Source organism: Misgurnus anguillicaudatus, chromosome 9 (assembly GCF_027580225.2).
Source record: "Misgurnus anguillicaudatus chromosome 9, ASM2758022v2, whole genome shotgun sequence".
NCBI lineage: Eukaryota > Metazoa > Chordata > Actinopteri > Cypriniformes > Cobitidae > Misgurnus > Misgurnus anguillicaudatus.
The window spans coordinates 36,011,419-36,030,338 of record NC_073345.2 but is presented as its reverse complement, the minus strand read 5'-3'; the positions used below and the strand labels follow the sequence as shown (position 1 = coordinate 36,030,338).

Genomic DNA, 18,920 nt, shown 5'->3' with positions numbered 1-18,920 from the left:
TATTTTCCTAATTTGTCATAACAGATGTTTGCATCATGACAACTTTATTTAAAGTCGCAATGAAATAAAAATTAAAAACTGCCCTCATAATCGTTAATCAAAAATGCAAAGCCCCCCCTCTCAAAACGATCTGTCTTTACTTCCTGTAATATGGCAGGTGGGCGGGTCCATAGATATGTATAAAGGCTAGATGCGTTACGGCGGAGTCTCTAACGTCACCTGGCGGCCATCTTACCACAGGGTGCTTGCTCACTCATAGCATTGTGTTTTAATGATGCATGTACTTTTAAATGACCATAACTTGCTCAATTTTCTACCGATTTTCAAATGGTTTAGTTTCTTACAAACATTATTAACGTGGCTATAATTCTGGATGCTTTAATGTGTTTTTTTTTTGTTTAAGTATGCAGTGTCATAGGTACATCTTTGACGTTTATAACAAACCAAACCGTTTGAAAATCGGTAGAAAATTAAGCAAGTTATGGTCATTTAAAAGTACCTGCATCATTAAAACACAATGCTACGTGTGAGGGAGCTGCCTGTGGTAAGATGGCCGCCAAATGCAGACGTTCCACTCAACTGGCCAGCAGCGCGGGTGAGACATCTAGCCTTTATATACATCTATGGGCGGGTCCAGGAAAAGATCGCAGTTATTAGCAATTAGCAACGCGACCCAACTTCAAACAATCCAATCAATTCTTGATGGATGAATCCAAGTACAGCTACTTATATTTCATGGCGACTTATAAAAAACTACTAAAGTCAGTCAAAGTCGCCTTTTATTGACCAATTCAGCATGTCAGATCGGTGGTGTGCTCGGATCATTCTGATTGGCTGTTCGGCAGAGCCAACCAGTGCACAAGATGAAGATACGGCTCTAAGACATTTTCAAATATCACGAATCGTCTGTGGTGAGTGAGATCTTTATGAAACTGGTAAGCGAGCGCCACTATGTTTATGTTGTGTATCACGGCAGTCCTAAATGGTTTCACGTTTTAAGTTATGAATACTAACTACTGCCACCTACTGGTAGGGAAAATTAGTTCATCTCACGCAGGCATAGAATAAATGTGCCGCTTGGCCGCCACCCTTTTTGGGATGTCAGGGCAACTTTGGTGCCATACAGCAGCCAGCATGCGGGCAACGTGAGCCGACCTTATAGACTGCACTACTTTTTTATCCTGTGCTTGATGTGTCCAATTACACACCTTAGCAACTACAAGGCAACATCCATTCAACATCAATGTTGAGAAAGATGAGCCACGTAAGAACAGACACACAAACTTCCACAAAAACTCGAAATTCACAAACTGCAGTGTGAAAAGAGCCACATTGTGTGTCCAGTAAAACAGTTCTGTATTTGTGAACAGCATTTATGAGTTTTAAGAGAGGTATGTAAACAGTAAGTGAATGAGTGTAAACAGGTCTTTGTTAATAGTACAATTTAAACCTCATTCCTGAGATATTTTAAACATCTCTATAATACAGACCGTGTGACTCGATGGCTTATTTATCTGTTCTGGATGTTGTGAATGGGTCATGTGAAGCACAGACCAGACAATCGTGTTTCACAGTGACTGAATGTCATCCAGACCCAGAGATTCACCATTTGTGAGTCTTGCATTGTGTTGTAACATAGACTGTAGAAAATATGGACATAGTGTCCATTTTGGAAAGACGAAAATGGGTAAAGAGGCGGGACGTGGGTGAAGCTAAATTGGTTGCTGAAACCACGCGCGCCTAGCTTGACTCTAGTGACAGCAGTGGCTGTTCACCTGTCACTCAAGTGGCCACGCCCTTAATTATGCAGAACTTTAAGACTTAATATAATTTAAACGGATGAGTTACAAACAAATTCACTCCCTCACAGTTGTCAAAATTAGTCACTTTTTGTACCAGGCTATAAACACATTATTTCGTGCTGTAAAGTTGGCCATTTTAACATGGGGGTCTATGGGGATTGACTCTCTTTTAGTGCCTCTAGTGGCCAGTCGATGAATTGCAGTTTAAGTCACTTCAGTATAGGAAGGTTGCCCCTTGGTTTTTAGTTTGGTTTTATTTATCTAGCTGTTTTTAAACAGCTTGTAAGAAACGCAAGTGAAATCATCTTGGTTAAACAAGGCAAATTAGTCAACTTTGACATCTTTAATTTTGTGTGAATGTTGTTCTTACTAACCAGTTTACACAATGCTGAAACACAAAAATACTGCAGTACTCGTATTGTGTGTCTGATTATAGAAAGCAGGGTTAATAAAGGGACCGAGTCAGGTAAGTTCTTATGACTGAATGATGTGCTCAGGGGCATCTCATTACCCAGAATACATCAGTGCTAGAGACGGTCTGAACATTAACACACGGTTCACTGCCACTGTGTGTGTGTGTTTGTGTGCGCGCATGCATGTGTGTGTGTGTGTGTGAGAGAGAGAGATGGCTCAGGTCCCTTCTTAAACATGAGTCTGTGAGAAATCAAAAGTAACGTCAAATCTCTTTTTAATGAACCTCATCACAGAGAGAGAGAGAGAGAGAGAGAGAGAGAGAGAGACAGAGAGAGAGAGAGAGAGAGAGGCCACTGATCTATATAAATGACTGGATTGTGATTGTGCATGACGTCATTATCAGTGTTGGGGAAAGTTACTTTTAAAAGTAATGCATTACAATATTAAGTTACTCCTCAATAAAGTAACTAAATGCGTTACTCAAAGTAAAGTAAAGAAATACTAACGTTACTTTTGCGTTACTTTTTCTTACTTGGCTGAGGTTTGATCTCTTTCAGGCCTTGCATGTGTTTTTTATGACTGAGAAGTTCTGCATTTAGAAATTGCATATTTACATTGCAAAAAGAGTTCGTAATTCTACGTGAATACGTTCAATTTAATTTAGTAATTTTTTTTAATCAAATTAATTGAACTGAAAAGTAATTTGCATTACTTTTTTTTTTAAAGTAACTCAAATATTAATGTGTACATTTATAAAGTAATGCGTTACTTTTGTCGTTACTTCTGAAAAGTAATATTATTACGTAATGCATGTTACTTGTAATGCATAACCCCCAACATTGCTCACAATTGTGAAGCCACCGCGCGGCCCCACGATGGTATACCCAAACATTCTATTAAATCAATGGACGTTATCAGATTTTAATGATAAAACATCTCTTTACTAGTCTTCGTTTTTATATCTGAAGTCTCCCTGTACATTATTAAAATGCAAACGTTTACTGAAAGTTGTAGATTTTGCTTTTTAAACAGTAAGTTATTATAGATTCATCTTCATTACAGTATCAGATCAGTGGACAGGCAGCAGCATATTTAGTATAAATGACAAACATGCTCATTCTGAAATCTAAATAAATAATCATGCTTTAAGTTACATATGTGCATGCAATAATTAGCTGGTTTTGTAGTTATGTTATCTTTACAAGTTACATTAACTTATTCAGAGAAATAACGCTGACCGTGTAGCTTAATGTCATAAAACTTTATTTATACCCGTGTCATTAACAGAACACAGCAGACACACTCACATTAACGTTTTTTATAAATCCCTTATCCTGCCCGATTAAAACATAAACTTTGCAAATAACACCAGAATTAGCAATTAATTTAAAGGAACAGTATGTAAGATATTTATATCAATTAATCATAAAATGGCCCTGATATGTCACTAGACATTATGAAATCATTTTCATTTCAAATACTTATATCACTGACAACAGTGGTCTGGCCAGGATATTGTCATTTAAAAAGTGGAGTTGCAGAGCCCTCAACTGATGTTTATGTTGTCATGTTGTGTATTGGCCACTAGTTGTGTGATTGCAGTACCAGTTTTAGCCACAATCCTACATACTGTTCCTTTAAGTACACATATCCTTAAAATTAATTTTGCGCCGAGTGAATTTATATCATAATTTTGAATGAAAGTCAATGACGCCCTCTGCCTGTTTGGGAAACCAAGATGGCCGCTCGATCTCTGTGCTGGCTTCACCTCACGCTGTTACGTCAAGCATTCTATGCGTAATCCAGTCATTTATAAAGATCAGTAATAGTATCTTTACTGATCTTGAATCAGTGGATATAAGCATTAGTAGTGATGTCATAGAGAGATTTGACATGATTACTCCTCATAAAAAACAAGAAGTTTGTAATCTGAGCTATAGATGAATATAGTAAAGTTTGTTATTTTAATGAGGTTGTTCAGCTGAGGTAAGCAGATGTGTGGAGCTGTAGTTTTATACATCACATTGCAGTAAATGCACATCATTGTCTTCAGTGCTGTGAGAAATGTGTTAATAAAAGTGTCAATCAGTGTGACAGATTTGTGCTGTGTGTGTGTGTGTGTGTGTGTGCGTGTGTAGATATAAATGTGTTTGTTAGCTAGAGCTGATGTGTTTGTGTGCTGTCACATGACAATCAATGTTTCTTTGTGTGCGTGTGTGTCAGTGTCATGTGTGTGTGTTTGGGTGTTTGTTTAGGTGTGTGCATGTGTGTCTATGTTTGTGTGTGTGTTGAAGTGCATGTGTGTTTAAGTGTATGCAAGTTTGTGTACATGTGTGTGTGTGTGCGCGCATGTTTGAGTGTGTGTGTGTCTGTGCTCGCAAATGTGTGCTAATTTGCGTGTTTGTGTGTGTGTGTTCGCTTGTGTGTGAGTGCTTGTGTGTGTGTGTGTGTGTGTGCATGCATGCATGCATGTTTGAGTGTGTTTGTGTGTGTATTAGTTTGTGTGTGTGCGCTTGCATGTGTGTGTTAATTTGTGTGTGTGTGCGTAAGTGCGTGCATGTTTGCGTGTGGGTATTAGTTTGTGTGTGAGCTCCCTTATGTGTGTTAGTATGTGTGTGCGCTCGTGTGTGTGCATGGGCATGTTTGTGTGTGTGTGTGTGTGTGACGTGCCCCAGGCCTTTAGCGCTAATGGTTCAGTCCGGGTTAAGACAGTAAAGTGCAGTGTTGTGTTGTGTTGTGTTGTGTTGTGTTGAGTAGGGGTGTGGTTTACTGTGTGTGACCAAACGTTTCCTCTGATAAGCCACAACACATCTCAGGAACTTCCCCACAAACAAGAAGGAAAATTATCAGGGTAAGCTCTTTATCTTTACACAGACACACAGTGATGGTTTGAATATTTGTCTTGTTACAGATTATTTGTGGTCTCAGGTTAAATGGTTTGTAGTGGTTAAATGAGAAAGGTGATGTGGTCACATCTTGCTGTGTCCTGTCTTCAGATTTTGATAAGAACTTTTCAAGCAAAGAGAAACAGCATTCACATGTTTAGATCTTAGATGCTGCACTGTTATAAAGTGTCATATATGTGTCCCTGCCTGTGAAAACCAAACTAAAGTTTTTCAAATCTAATTCTGAGATAACATGCATCAAAGTTTGATTTCAATCATTAATGTCACATTGATTTGAATGATCTTACTCAGTCATCATTAAAGATATTTCACAGAATGGTCTTTACAATATATAGGATGATTTTATGTATTACATCATTAAAAATGACTTTAGCAGGGTTTTCACAGGCGGGGTCGCATATGATAAAAATCTGCAATAACAGAAAGTTTAAGTTTTTACGCTGGTTTGGTTTCTGCTGGTTTATGAGTCTTGATAACAGTTTTGTTGGCCTTATGCCAAGATATTTTTACATGAGGTATTAAAAGGGAAAATAGTATTTTCATGATGTAAAAATAAAGTATGAATATAGACAAAAATGAACCTTGAGGGCATGGACACATTTGGTTTGACCCTCTCACAGACCTTTACAATTATATAATCGTTTATCTTTAAGAGCCATCTTTGTAAAAGACATCTAATGATTGATAAACCTCAGAAGCATCAGGCAATGAAGTAGTGCTCACATGATTTTAAGAGTAGGATAGAGAATCCAAACACACTTTCTGTGTGTGTATACGAGACAGAGAGAGAGAGAGAGAGAGAGAGAGAAAAAGAGTTTTACAGCTGTATCATTTCTTGTCAATGATAAACATTGATGTGTAAGTGTACAGATTGACCATTACTCTGTTATAAACGTCCCATCTAGAATAAATCGATGCTACATTCACACTGATGAACATCAGACACTGACAACAAGATTATTTTCTCTCATGCGCTCAATCGGTTTTATCTTTGAGATCATTAAAATGGTTCTTCTCCAAAGAGTTTATGTCCTTCTCATTGGTTGCTAGGCAGTGGCTTACTGGCCTTAGTAACAAAACCATAACGACTTCATGCCTTAGCAACCACCCATGACATCCTAGCAACCAGAAGACCCTAATCAAACCTCTCATCATGATCTTCAATTAATTTAAATGAACGTCAAATGAACGAATGAGTGTTCTTCTTAGGGGCTTCTAAAGCGCGTTTTAAACGCTTGTAAATGCGTCAAACTGCCTTTTTTGGCTATTAAAAGAACAGTGTGCTGTGTTTTTTATATTGCTAGGCAAACACAGAGGCAGCTTTCCTGAGTAGGGATGCACCAAATTTTCAGCTACTGAAATTATTCGTCCGAAAATAGCAAAAAAAGTCATTTTCGGTGTTCAGACGAAAAAGTGAAAAGGCCGAACAAATTTTCCCGAACAACGAGGTCTTTGATGACGTGATCGAAAAGCAATCAGTGGAGAGAGAGAGAGAGAGAGAGAGAGAGAGAGAGAGATCTGCAAATGCAGCCAACATGTTGAAAGTATTTTAAAGTGACGCGAAAACCGGGTGTGCCTTATAAGTCTTGAAAAGTGACTTATGAGCACCCCCTAGTGGCTGGCTGCAGTACAAGTCCTAAACTCCGCCCTCTCCATTCAAACGAATGGGACTCTGCTCTAAATAAAAAAAAGAATTAATACTTCCAATAAAAATTTCCGAAATAAGTTTTTGGTCCTTTTAAGTAGTTGTTATCACGCTGATATATGTTCAAGTGCTCATTTTTGTGATAAGATTAATTTAAGCAGTAATTTAATGCTATAGAAACAGGGCGTGTCGTTATAATTGGTGTGGTTGAATTGGTCGCGCGAGCGTTTAGGCGGAACTTTGATACCGCACCTCTACCTCTGGCTCCACGGATGATTCCTTCTGCGCATGCCTTGGCTCCAAACTGACATTTTTATGTAACATGGCAGTGATCATGGGTGGACATTTTTGGCTTCAATTCATTACAATTGAGGGAGGCGACGTCGCGTCGTCCATCTTTTTTACAGTCTATGGCGAAAACATACAGCACACCAACTTTCATTTATCATTTAAAATCAAGGCATACTAAATATCATGTGTATGAGAAAGACACGGCAGTGATCCTGAGTATTTCTCTGCTGAATCCACAAGTACGGAGAACGAGAGACTTAAGCTCTTCATCTCATGTTATAGAACGACAAAGAGCTTCAGCAGTATGTAATAAAAACTTCCTAGAACCAGTAAAGTCCTACAATGACAAACATGCTTATATTAAACCAGAAATAAAATGTTTAACAATAAGCTTTTTGTTAGACCACTTTTTTGAGCACTTTTTTCTCTATCATCTCCTGTCAATCATGCTGTTCTCTCACTCTCTCTCTTTGCTCGTGCATGAAGGCGTGTGCCCGCTGTTTAACGTACAGTCCTATATAAACGTTGTTGTATGTTTCTTAAGTCAGAGTAAAAAACAGGTTATTTGCATTTTGCACTGGAATAGAAGATGGGATTAATATCTGTTTAGTCAAGACTTATTTATATGGTCGAATGTAAATGGAAGAGTTTTAACAAGTCTATCTATAGCTATCTGATCAGAGAAGTCACCAGGTGTAAAAGGCTCTATAATGACTGCTGAAATCATTGTTAAATAATGTGAAATAAATATAGTAAAAAGGACATTCTGAACATAACTTGTGCAATGATGAGAAAATTGGCAGAATTGTTAGGAAAATTGAAAAAAGGCCTTCAGCTGAGATTTTCATTTTATTCGGCTTCGGACAAGAATTTTCCTTTCAGCGCATTTTTGTTTATGTTTGTGTGCTAGTGTCAGCAAGTGAATGTGATGCAACAAAAAAGTGGTTTGAGCAGTGAAAACACAGCGAGACAGACAAAAGATGTTGTGTGCAAATCGTGGGTTTGGAAATATTTTGTATTTGGAAAATGGAGTGGACAAACAGATTGGCAGAAAACCTTTCCCAGCACAGCTGAAACACTAAAGACTTTGACTGTTGCCATCATAAGCTTGATTTTAAGTGATATTTTCCCCACATTATTTATTTTTCTTTATTGAAAAAAGGTCAATTTTTTTAGTTTGTTGTTTTAATTAAATGTTTATGTTTATATTTTGGTTGCAATCATTAGTTATTAAAATGTAACTGCTTAACTAGACACATAATATTAAATTATCAATAAATTAATTGTATCGAGTCATAGTTGCATTGAAGAAATGTTTGATGTATCGGCAAACATTGCATCGCATACTGTATCGTATCACAATGAACCGTCCGATTTACACCGCTACACATAACTCTCACTGCCCAGAAAAAATCATTTAAAAAAGGCGCCTGCCACTTCCATAAACGCTTTCTGTGTGATCTGCTTCTTAATGTCTCCTGTGCTTCCACTGACTTTGTAAATGTCAGTTTGTTTGTTTGTTTAATGTCACGCGCCAGAATTACAAAAAATCTGAACAATGTTCACTTGACATCAATAAAGTATATGAGAACAGCAGTAATCTTGTTACATTGTAAAGAGACAAATCTATTCAAAGTGCATTTCTACTAAATCCATTTATCATCTGTCTCTTTTTCTCTGGTGAATTTATTGAGTTATGTTTGAAGGTCAGAAGGTGTGTTGAGGAGGAGGTCACATACATCTGCTTTAATTCCATCAAACCATCACAAAACATCTCTCCAGTCATATAAAACAAGCAGAAGATCTCACAGATTTCTATTCAAAGACTCAGAGGATCTTCACAACACCTTTGTCTCCAGTAAATGTGAACCTGGAGAGTAGTTTGACTCCAGTGTTCTGCTGCGTCCCGCCGTTATCTTGTATAAATCCCGTTACAGGGGGTCTCTGACCCGGTTTGGTCTCCGTGTAACATCGACCTCTGAGGGAGTTTCACAGCACAGATAACCTTTCCATTGAATGACTGATAGCAGAGCTACAGATGTCTGTCAGACTCCTGTAGAGACACATACTGACTGCATCCCAAAAATACATAGACCCATATAATGCAATGCCTGAGATTTGGAATTGTTTGACAAACGGCATCAACCAAAAAACCTTTTAAATTGACCAATAAATCTTTCTCTTCTGTAAATTAGTTGTTTTGTAATGAAAAGACATTTAGATGCAGAGCCAAAGTCTGACAGACAGCACAATAAACAATCATTATTCAAACACTAACACGAGTCAGATCCACAATCAAACTTCTTTTTCGATGGTGCCCGATGTGAAGCTCGTCATAACATGTATTTAGCCCGTCATGTGTGTGATTCGTCATTTTAAAATGTGTTAAGTGTGTCATGTCATCATCTTTGTGTGTTAAGCTTTTAACACATTGTGTAATTTTGTGTTGATTTTGTGTTAAAATTAGGGATGCATAACGAGTAATCGCGATTAATCTATAGCAGAATAAAAGTTTTTGTTTACATCATATATGTGTGTGTACTGTGTATAATAATTATCTATATATAAATATTCACACATGCATGTATAATTAAGAAAAAAAAGTTATATATTAAGTATTTGTATTTATACGTATATATAAATATACAAATGTATATACACATGTAAACATTTCTTAAATATAAACATGCATGTGTGTGCATTTATCTATAAAAGGTTATTATACAAAGTTCACACACATATGATGTAAACAAAAACTTTTATTCTGCTATAGATTAATTGCGATTAATCGTTATGCATCCCTAGTTAAAATATAACAAAAGTTGTGTTAAAAGTAACACAAAATGTGTTGTTTCAATAATAACACAGAGATGGGTGTTTTAACACATTTGTTCTAAGAGTGTACGTGTCTAAAGGGTTTATGATTAAAGTGACGCTCGCATTTGCCAGATACTCGTATAATTTCATGTGTAATCAGAGTTTAGTGTTAAGTTAGTGTCTTGCGAGTATTTCATGTTTTGATGTGTGTGCAGCAGGCACTTATTTTGACAACACGCATGATGCATGTGGTTAACATGACGCTGTCCACAGTACACTTGTCTGGTTAATATTTTTCAGGTACTTAAAATAAAGTTTATGTAGTTTTACCAATTGTTTATTTTTAATTTATTTATATTTGCGTTATATCGGCCTCATCCCATACGGCAAAAAATTATTTTCAAACATAATTTAAAGTATACTTTACAAAAAATGGCAAAAAAATTTGTGTGCTGAAATATGTTTTGAAATGTTTACAAAATGTGTTTTTCACCAAAATATGTTTTGCCATTTTTTGTATATTTTGAAATATATTTTAAAGCATTTATATTCATGTCGCATTGGAAGAAAAATTTTGTGTGTTACAATCCTGTAAACATAACAGGTTTGAAAAGATTAAAATTAAATATAATTTTCAACTGCAAAAATATACTTATCTTTATGTTACAGATATATTTTATGCTGTATGGGTTGTAGAAATGTATTTGTTGTCCCTGTAATACATTTTGAATTATATGTTTATATATAAAGGTTAAAATAATATATAAAATTTTCTAAAAAAATATTTAGCAGATATATTTAAAACATATTTTTTGAATAAGAAACATTTTTTTTTCCGTATGGGATGGACATATTGCTCTTAATATCGGTATATCACCCATAAAAACCCCATATGAGTTGATGTACTACTTGTTATATAGACAGCATTTTATCACATCATACTGTGAGTGATGTTTTATAAGGTTAAGGAAGAATTGCATTTGTCCTATTTGAGACATGTGGGCAGCTCACTAGATTTCTCATTGGTTCCCTTCAGTATGTGTGTTTAATCTAATGTCTCTTCATAGTAAAGAGCACAATATGCCTGAAGCCAAACCTGAACACAATTCAATGAATTAATCTTGAAACTAAAGTCAATATGTGCTGAGACGTCACAGGTAAAACCAATTACACACAATAAAGAAACCATTCTCTGATCTTAATTCAATAACTCCTGCTTTTCCTCATTTACCTCTTTTACATATGGATCAACAGATACAAGGTTTGCATTGACTTATCTGATATGAACTTCATTATAAATATCTCTAAATTAACTCTAATTTTGCACAATTCTTTCTCAAAATTTATTCTAGGGATTAATCGCAACTAATCGTTTTCAGAATAAAAGTTTTTGTTTACCTCCTAAAACGAATGTGTTAAAACAAGACATTTTGTGTCTAGTTAAGGACAACACATTTGATTTAATCTTGTGTTGTCCCTTTTATTTATTTCAACACGAAAAATGACACAAAGTGTTAAAATAGCACATATAGGGTCAGTTTTCCAGACAGGGTTTAGCTAAATCCAGACATACCTTACAAAACAATACTGGTGTTTATCTTGAGACAAAACAATGGCACTGATATATCTCAGTAAAAGGTGTTATTAAATTATGCATAAACATGCACTAGGATAAGTTCTGTCCGGGAAACCATCCCAATGTGTTAAATAGGATAACACAAAAAAATTAACGCGTCCTTTCTTAAAGTGTATATGTGTGTGTACTGTGTATAATAATTTTGAACACATGCATGTATAATTTTAAGAGATATCATATAATTATATATAAATATAAAAATGTAGATACACATAATTCTTAAATATTTACATGCGTGTGAATTTTGTATAATTATTATACACAGTGTACACACACACACACAAATATGATGAGCAAAAACTTTTATTCTGCAAATGATTAGTTGTTATGCAGCCCTTATTTATTTGAAATATATTTGGATTATTATTAAAATGAATAAAAGCAGCACCATAAGAACAGCTGATGCCTGTAGAAACTTCACAGATTATGTAAATGTAGGAGACGTTTTTACGCTCTGCAGTACGTGGCTGTCAGCACAATTTTCTGTAATTGTGTAGCGTGATAGTGTTGATTAAACAGTTCACTGACGTCAAACACACTGTGTGTAAAATAAGATACCTCGCTAAAAATATATGATGATATAAGTACTGAAGAACTGACCCCACAGCCTCGGGCCTATAATGTATTGTGTATTTTGATTTACTCACAACCTCCTTGTTGTTCCTTTATGTCAGTAATTGTCTGTTTTTATTAGTGAGTGATATGATAATGTCTAATGTGTGTTGTGTTGTTTTGTTTTGTTTTGTTTTGTTTGTTAGGTTTGGCTCCAGCAGCACTATGACCGATGGAGATTATGACTATCTGATCAAACTCCTGGCGCTGGGAGACTCTGGAGTGGGAAAGACCACCTTCCTCTACCGCTATACAGACAACAAATTCAACCCCAAATTTATCACCACTGTGGGCATCGATTTCAGAGAAAAGAGAGTGGTTAGTGCACATCAGACCTTCACTGCTTATTTGACTGAATCTCCATGATCCAGTCACCAAGTGTGTGTGTGTCTGTGTGTGTTTGTGAGTGTGTGTTCATGTGTGTGGTTGTGTAAAACGTGTTTCCACCCACTACAGTATTCTGTGCGGATCTGGAAGAAAATCTATAATGAGCCACGACCTGAACTTCTCACATATGCACACACGCACGCACGCACGCACGCACGCACGCACACACAGTGAATCATCAGGGCTCAGATCACACACAGAAGACACAGAGACAGCAAAACTGCCCACATCATCTCACATCATTTTAGGAAAACAGGCTTCATATGTTCTGTATTAGGGATGGGAAGATTCCCAGATTCGCTTAAAAATCAGGATAAAAAGTTAACGACATATTCAGTCCTGATATTTATTTCAGACGCTGGATCTCTAATGAGGTATCTTCTCATTTCTATCTTCATGTTCTTCAGGTTTACACAACAAACAGCCCTAATGGAACAACAGGAAAGACTTTTAAAGTTCACCTGCAGCTTTGGGACACTGCAGGACAGGAGAGGTACACTACATTCTACACTACACCACACTACACAACTACACTACATTCATACCTCATAGAATTTACAGTGATGAATGCTGGAATAATGAATCAACAAATAAACAAGTCTACAGAACTAAACAATGAAAAAAAATTGATTTGCCTTTCATTAAAGCAACACTATGTAGTTTCCATGTAAAAATCACTCACAGCTCCCCCATGTGGTTGAAAAGCGCAACAGTGCCTGGTATCAGACACTCTTCTGCAGGCAGGGGGAGGGGCGGGGCTGTGTGCTCTACCCTCCACCGCCACTTTCAGAGTGTGCTTGTAGCAGCTAGGATGCTGCTCAGGTTGCAGCAACAGTACAATTTGTCCAGCTAAAAGTTGTTCTATCACTGAAATAATTTTAGAGACATTATTTAAAGGTAAAAAAACTACATAGTGTTGCTTTAACCATAACACACTAAACTACCGTAGATGCCAACTTCATTGCTAGATTTACAAATATAAATATAAATGTACAAAACTATCATCACCTCTGAGTCTCAGACAATGATGTCGTTATCTGCGAGGTTTATGTGTTAGACAAAAAATAACTCAAAACTCTAAAGCTCAAGGTTTATACCTAAACTGCATGTATAGTATGTAAATTGGAGGCTACTACTAAGGGAAACATACAGACTTGTCCAACAGAACACATCAGAGCCCAACATAACTGAACAGAACACAACAGAACTCAATAGAACACATCAGAACTAAACAGTACTCAAAATAATAAATCAGAACCCAACAGAACATATGAGAACCTAACAGTACCCAACATAACCCTATAGAACACATCATAACCCAACAGATCACATTAGAACCTAACAGAACCCTACAGAACACATCATAACCCAGCAGAACACATCATAACCCAACAGAACCAAACAGAACACATCAGAACCCAACAGAATGCAATAGACCCCATCGGAACCCAACAGAATGAAATTGAACCCATCAGAATGCAATAGAACCCATCAGAACCCAATATAACCCATCAAAACCCAACAAAACCAAATAGAACACATCAGAACTCAACAGAGCCCAACAGAACCCATCAAAACTCAACAGACTCAAACAGAACCCAACAGAGCCCCCCAGAACCCATTAGAACCCAACTGAACCAAATTGAACACATCAGATCCCAAAATAACCAAACTGACTGCAATAGAACCCAGCAGAGCTCAACAGAACCCCTCAGAGCACAACAAAACAGAACACATCAAACAGTACCCAACAAAACCAAATAGAACACATCAGAACCCAACAGAACCAAATAAAACGCATCAAAACCCAACAGAGACCAACAGAGCACAACAGTACCCAACAGAGTCAAATAGAACACATCAGACCCCAAAGAACCTAATAGAGCACAACAGAACCCACTGTTCAGAGGACACAAACACCACAACACACTTCTATGTGTGAACCAGAACTAATGATTGATGGAGACCTACACATAGTTAATCTTTAACTATGTCTGATTTTAGCAGTAAGGCTGTGATTGGACTGAATCAGACTTCGTGACGTTGGACTGAATCAGACTCTGTGACGTTGGACTGAATCCGACTCTGTGACGTTGGACTGAATCCGACTCTGTGACGTTGGACTGAATCCGACTCTGTGACGTTGGACTGAATCCGACTCTGTGACGTTGGACTGAATCCGACTCTGTGACGTTGGACTGAATCCGACTCTGTGACGTTGGACTGAATCCGACTCTGTGACGTTGGACTGAATCCGACTCTGTGACGTTGGACTGAATCCGACTCTGTGACGTTGGACTGAATCCGACTCTGTGACGTTGGACTGAATCCGACTCTGTGACGTTGGACTGAATCAGACTCTGTGACGTTGGACTGAATCAGACTCTGTGACGTTGGACTGAATCAGACTCTGTGACGTTGGACTGAATCAGACTCTGTGACGTTGGACTGAATCAGACTCTGTGACGTTGGACTGAATCAGACTCTGTGATGTTGGACTGAATCAGACTCTATGACGTTGGGCTAAATCCGACTTCGTGACGTTGGGCTAAATCCGACTTCGTGACGTTGGGCTAAATCCGACTCTGTGACGTTGGACTGAATCCGACTCTGTGACGTTGGACTGAATCCGACTCTGTGACGTTGGACTGAATCCGACTCTGTGACGTTGGACTGAATCCGACTCTGTGACGTTGGACTGAATCCGACTCTGTGACGTTGGACTGAATCCGACTCTGTGACGTTGGGCTAAATCCGACTCTGTGACGTTGGACTGAATCCGACTCTGTGACGTTGGACTGAATCAGACTCTGTGATGTTGTTTTATCATGAGTTGATTTAAAGCTGTGTGTGTCTGACAGGTTCAGGAGTTTAACCACTGCTTTCTTCAGAGATGCGATGGGATTTCTCTTAATGTTTGATCTGACGAGTCAACAGAGTTTCCTGAATGTTAGAAACTGGATGAGTCAGTGACAGCTAACTGTTATTGAGCAGATATATCTGTTAAACCATCACTTCAATTATTCATCAGTATACTGGACTCTCTTCAATCTTTGTCTGTTTGTAGGTCAGCTACAGGCCAACGCATATTGTGAGAATCCAGATATTGTTCTTGTTGGTAATAAAGCCGATCTGGCCGACCAGAGAGAAGTGCAGGAGAAACAAGCCAAAGAACTGGCAGATAAATACGGGTGAGTTACACACACTGATCAGCTGAGATTTATTTCATTTAAAGTAAATTATATATTTATATTCATGCATTTGGCAGACACTTTTACCCAAACTTAGTTATGATATTTTTATCAGTATCAACCCCATGATCATTTGTGCTGCTAACACAACGCTCAACCATTGAGTGACACAGTAAACACAGAAAGAGTCACGTCTATCGTACGTTATAAAATGGGCAGTTCTGGTTCTTCATTCTGATTGGTTGAAACCGAGGGGCAACCTTCCGATCTCTCTAATGAAGCCAATACAGAAGTGACTTAAACTGCAATTCATCGACTGGCCGCTTGAGACTCCAAAAGGGAGTCAATTCCCAGAGTCTCCAATGTTAAAAATGCCCAACTTTACAGTAGAAAATAATGTGTTTACAGCCTGCTACAAAAAGTGTTTGTGGTCTATATTTGCCCTTCATGACAACTGTGAGGGGGGTGAATTTTTTTGTAACTCATTCGTTTAAATTATATTAAGCCTTTAACTTCTCCATAATTAAGGGCGTGGCCACTTGAGTGACGGTTGAACAGCCACTGCTGTCACTAGACTCGCGATAGGCGGGAGTGGTTTCACCTCAGCTTCACACATGTCCCACCTCTTTACCCATTTTTGGTTTTCTACGAGTGATTCGCGGTGACGCGTGGCCAAGATGGCGACGCCAGGCAACGCCTACTTTAAAGGTCTTTAGACACCGGAATGTTTTTCGTGCGCGTTTATCGTCAACGTTTAACGTCTCGTGACTCAAGAACGGGCACCAATGTGAGTGCCCACACCCACGCGAAAGGCGCGAGGCGCAAAAGCGTCATTTTCAGAAAAACGCCTCGGACGCTTCAAAAACGATCTTCGCAAACCAATGGGTGACGTCACGGACACTACGTCCATATTTTTTTACGGTCTATGGTTGAAATGCGTTCTAAGTCGTGATAAAATACCCCGGTAACCCCACGGTTCAGACCGCATTACATAAGTTTTACTGCGCCACTGTTGCTGCGTACTGATTTATGAAAATAAACACAACAGTCTTTAATCATTTTTTTATTTGTCTACAATTGCACAATTAATGGCGATATCCAGATAAATGTCAAAAAATATTGTTGAGTCATCTTGTCAATAAAGAGAAAACGTTCTCTGAGGAGTTTCTAACGGCGATCTTACCCAACTTAAACACTGATGCATTCACCAACACTAAAAACACCGTGTACGTTCTGAATCTGATCTCTTACAAAAGTTATTCACAAAAATGGAATTATCTCAGCGTTTAGCTGAAAATTTGAGAGGTGAGTAATGAAGGTAGGATGAAAGCGGACGGTCTGTTCTTTCATTTGATATTTTATGTTTATTTAAAGAAGATCATTTTTCTGTAAGTCATTAAACTAAAACTTGGTGGCAACTTTAAAAAAAAACGCTGACGGGGAAAGAGTCAAGCATACTTCCAAGCATATTTGATCATCACTTCAACAGTTGCACTATATAAATGTTAATGTATAAATTAGATGAATGTTGATTTATAAAAATAAACACCACAGTCTTAAATCATATTTTCATTGTATCTTTGCTCTGTCTGTGTTTCTTGAGAATTGCGCTCTGTTGTAGTCACACTTGATTCTGAAGAACTACTTTATTCGGCGGAAGAGTAATATTTGTACTAATATAATTACAACTTATTTGTGTTTTATTTTATGAAATCCTGCTATGCATATAAAGTAACCGTTTTATAAAAGCAATAAGCCCTGAGAATCAGCGGTGTTACAATGCATTTTATAACAGCCAAGGGGGTTTTAACAACACCCCTTAGCTGTTATAAAATGCACTGGTAATCCATTGCTTCTTGGGGCTTATTGCTTTAATCCAACCTCTTCTTAAAGTATACTGCCACTGTCTGAACAACACCATAATGACCAACCGAACATCCAGCTAGAGTATCTAAACAAATACAAAAACCCATACAGCAAACAAATATAAAAATACGCAAAATATAAAAAATCCCAAAAAACATATTAGCTAAAATAGATTTTGAAATACATTTACAATAATATGTTTTTCAGTGATATTTTTTTTTGCCATTTTTTGTATATTTTGAAAAAAGTAGCCTACATTTTTAAAGCATTCAAAATATATTTAGCCTTTCATATATTTCAATCCAAGGAAATATATTCACTTCGCATTGGAAGAAAAACATAAAGGGGCGGTTTCTCGTACAGGGATTAGACTAGTCCTAGACTAAAACATTATTAAGAGCTCTCCAAACTTTAAACAACTTGCACTAACATATCATAAAATACATCAGTGCTCTTTGTTTTGCCTCAAAATCCACACAGGTGATGTTTTTAGTAAGGCATGTTTGTTAAAACTAGTTATATTTCCTAATTAAACTAAGGCCTAGTCCTGGATTAAGCTAATCCCGGTCCGGGAAACCGCCCCAAAGAGTTTTAAAAAGGTTCAAATTAAATATATTTTTAACTTCAAAACTGTAATTTATAAAATTAACTTGTATTTAGCAAATATTTAAAGTTGACATTTCACAAGAACTTTTTAAGATGTTAATTAATCTTTGGTGTTCCAAGAGTACATATGAGTATGTGAAGTTTTCTCTCAAAATACCCCATCAAATTTATTATAACATGTTAAAATTGACACTTGGTAGGTGGCAGTGTCGTGGTTGGATAGTGCAGATTAAGGGGTGGTATTATTATAATAAGATCCCCTTCTGACATCACAAGTTGAGCCAAATTTCAATGAGCTATCTTTTCAAATGCTTGCAGAGAATGATTTACCAAAACTAAAAAGACAGATTTTCCCCTTTAAAACATTTTTATAAAGAATACATGAGAGATGTAAAATTAGAAATGTATTTGCTTTCCCTTGAAATATGTTTTGAAATATATGTTGATATTTTAAGGTTAAAACTAAATATATTTTCAAATTCAAAAATATACTTTCTACAAAATGTATTTATCATATATTTCAAAGATATTTTTGGTCAGAGAAATACTTTTTTTTTGCTATATGGGCTAACAGACATGCACTCAGATCAGCTGAACATTGAACACCACCATCAGCATCATCATCATCATCATCATGTAGTATAGAGATTCTTATATCAAACTTCTATCAGAGAGAAAAGAGATGAGTCAGTGCAGTCGGTCATTCAGATAAGATTAAAAAGATTCAATAGAAAGTGTCATTGAACA

At 37.0% G+C, this 18,920-nt stretch overlaps 2 protein-coding genes across 4 annotated transcripts in view; one reads left to right on the top strand and one right to left on the bottom strand.

Annotated features, from left to right (window-relative positions):
- Positions 1-18,920, top strand: part of rab27b (RAB27B, member RAS oncogene family) — a 36,743-nt gene that overhangs the window by 13,462 nt on the left and 4,361 nt on the right. Inside the window, exons 1-5 of one of the 2 annotated variants that reach the window (XM_055180644.2) lie at positions 4,812-5,067; positions 12,270-12,441; positions 12,918-13,003; positions 15,372-15,475; positions 15,578-15,701. In XM_055180644.2, the coding sequence (XP_055036619.1) occupies positions 12,289-12,441; positions 12,918-13,003; positions 15,372-15,475; positions 15,578-15,701 (467 nt within the window). In that variant the 5' untranslated portion in view covers positions 4,812-5,067; positions 12,270-12,288. Of the gene's footprint in view, positions 1-4,811; positions 5,068-12,269; positions 12,442-12,917; positions 13,004-15,371; positions 15,476-15,577; positions 15,702-18,920 lie in introns of those variants that run through there. The other variant, XM_055180643.2, reaches the window with a different exon arrangement.
- Positions 1-18,920, bottom strand: part of wdr91 (WD repeat domain 91) — a 45,212-nt gene that overhangs the window by 26,038 nt on the left and 254 nt on the right. The window lies entirely within an intron of this gene.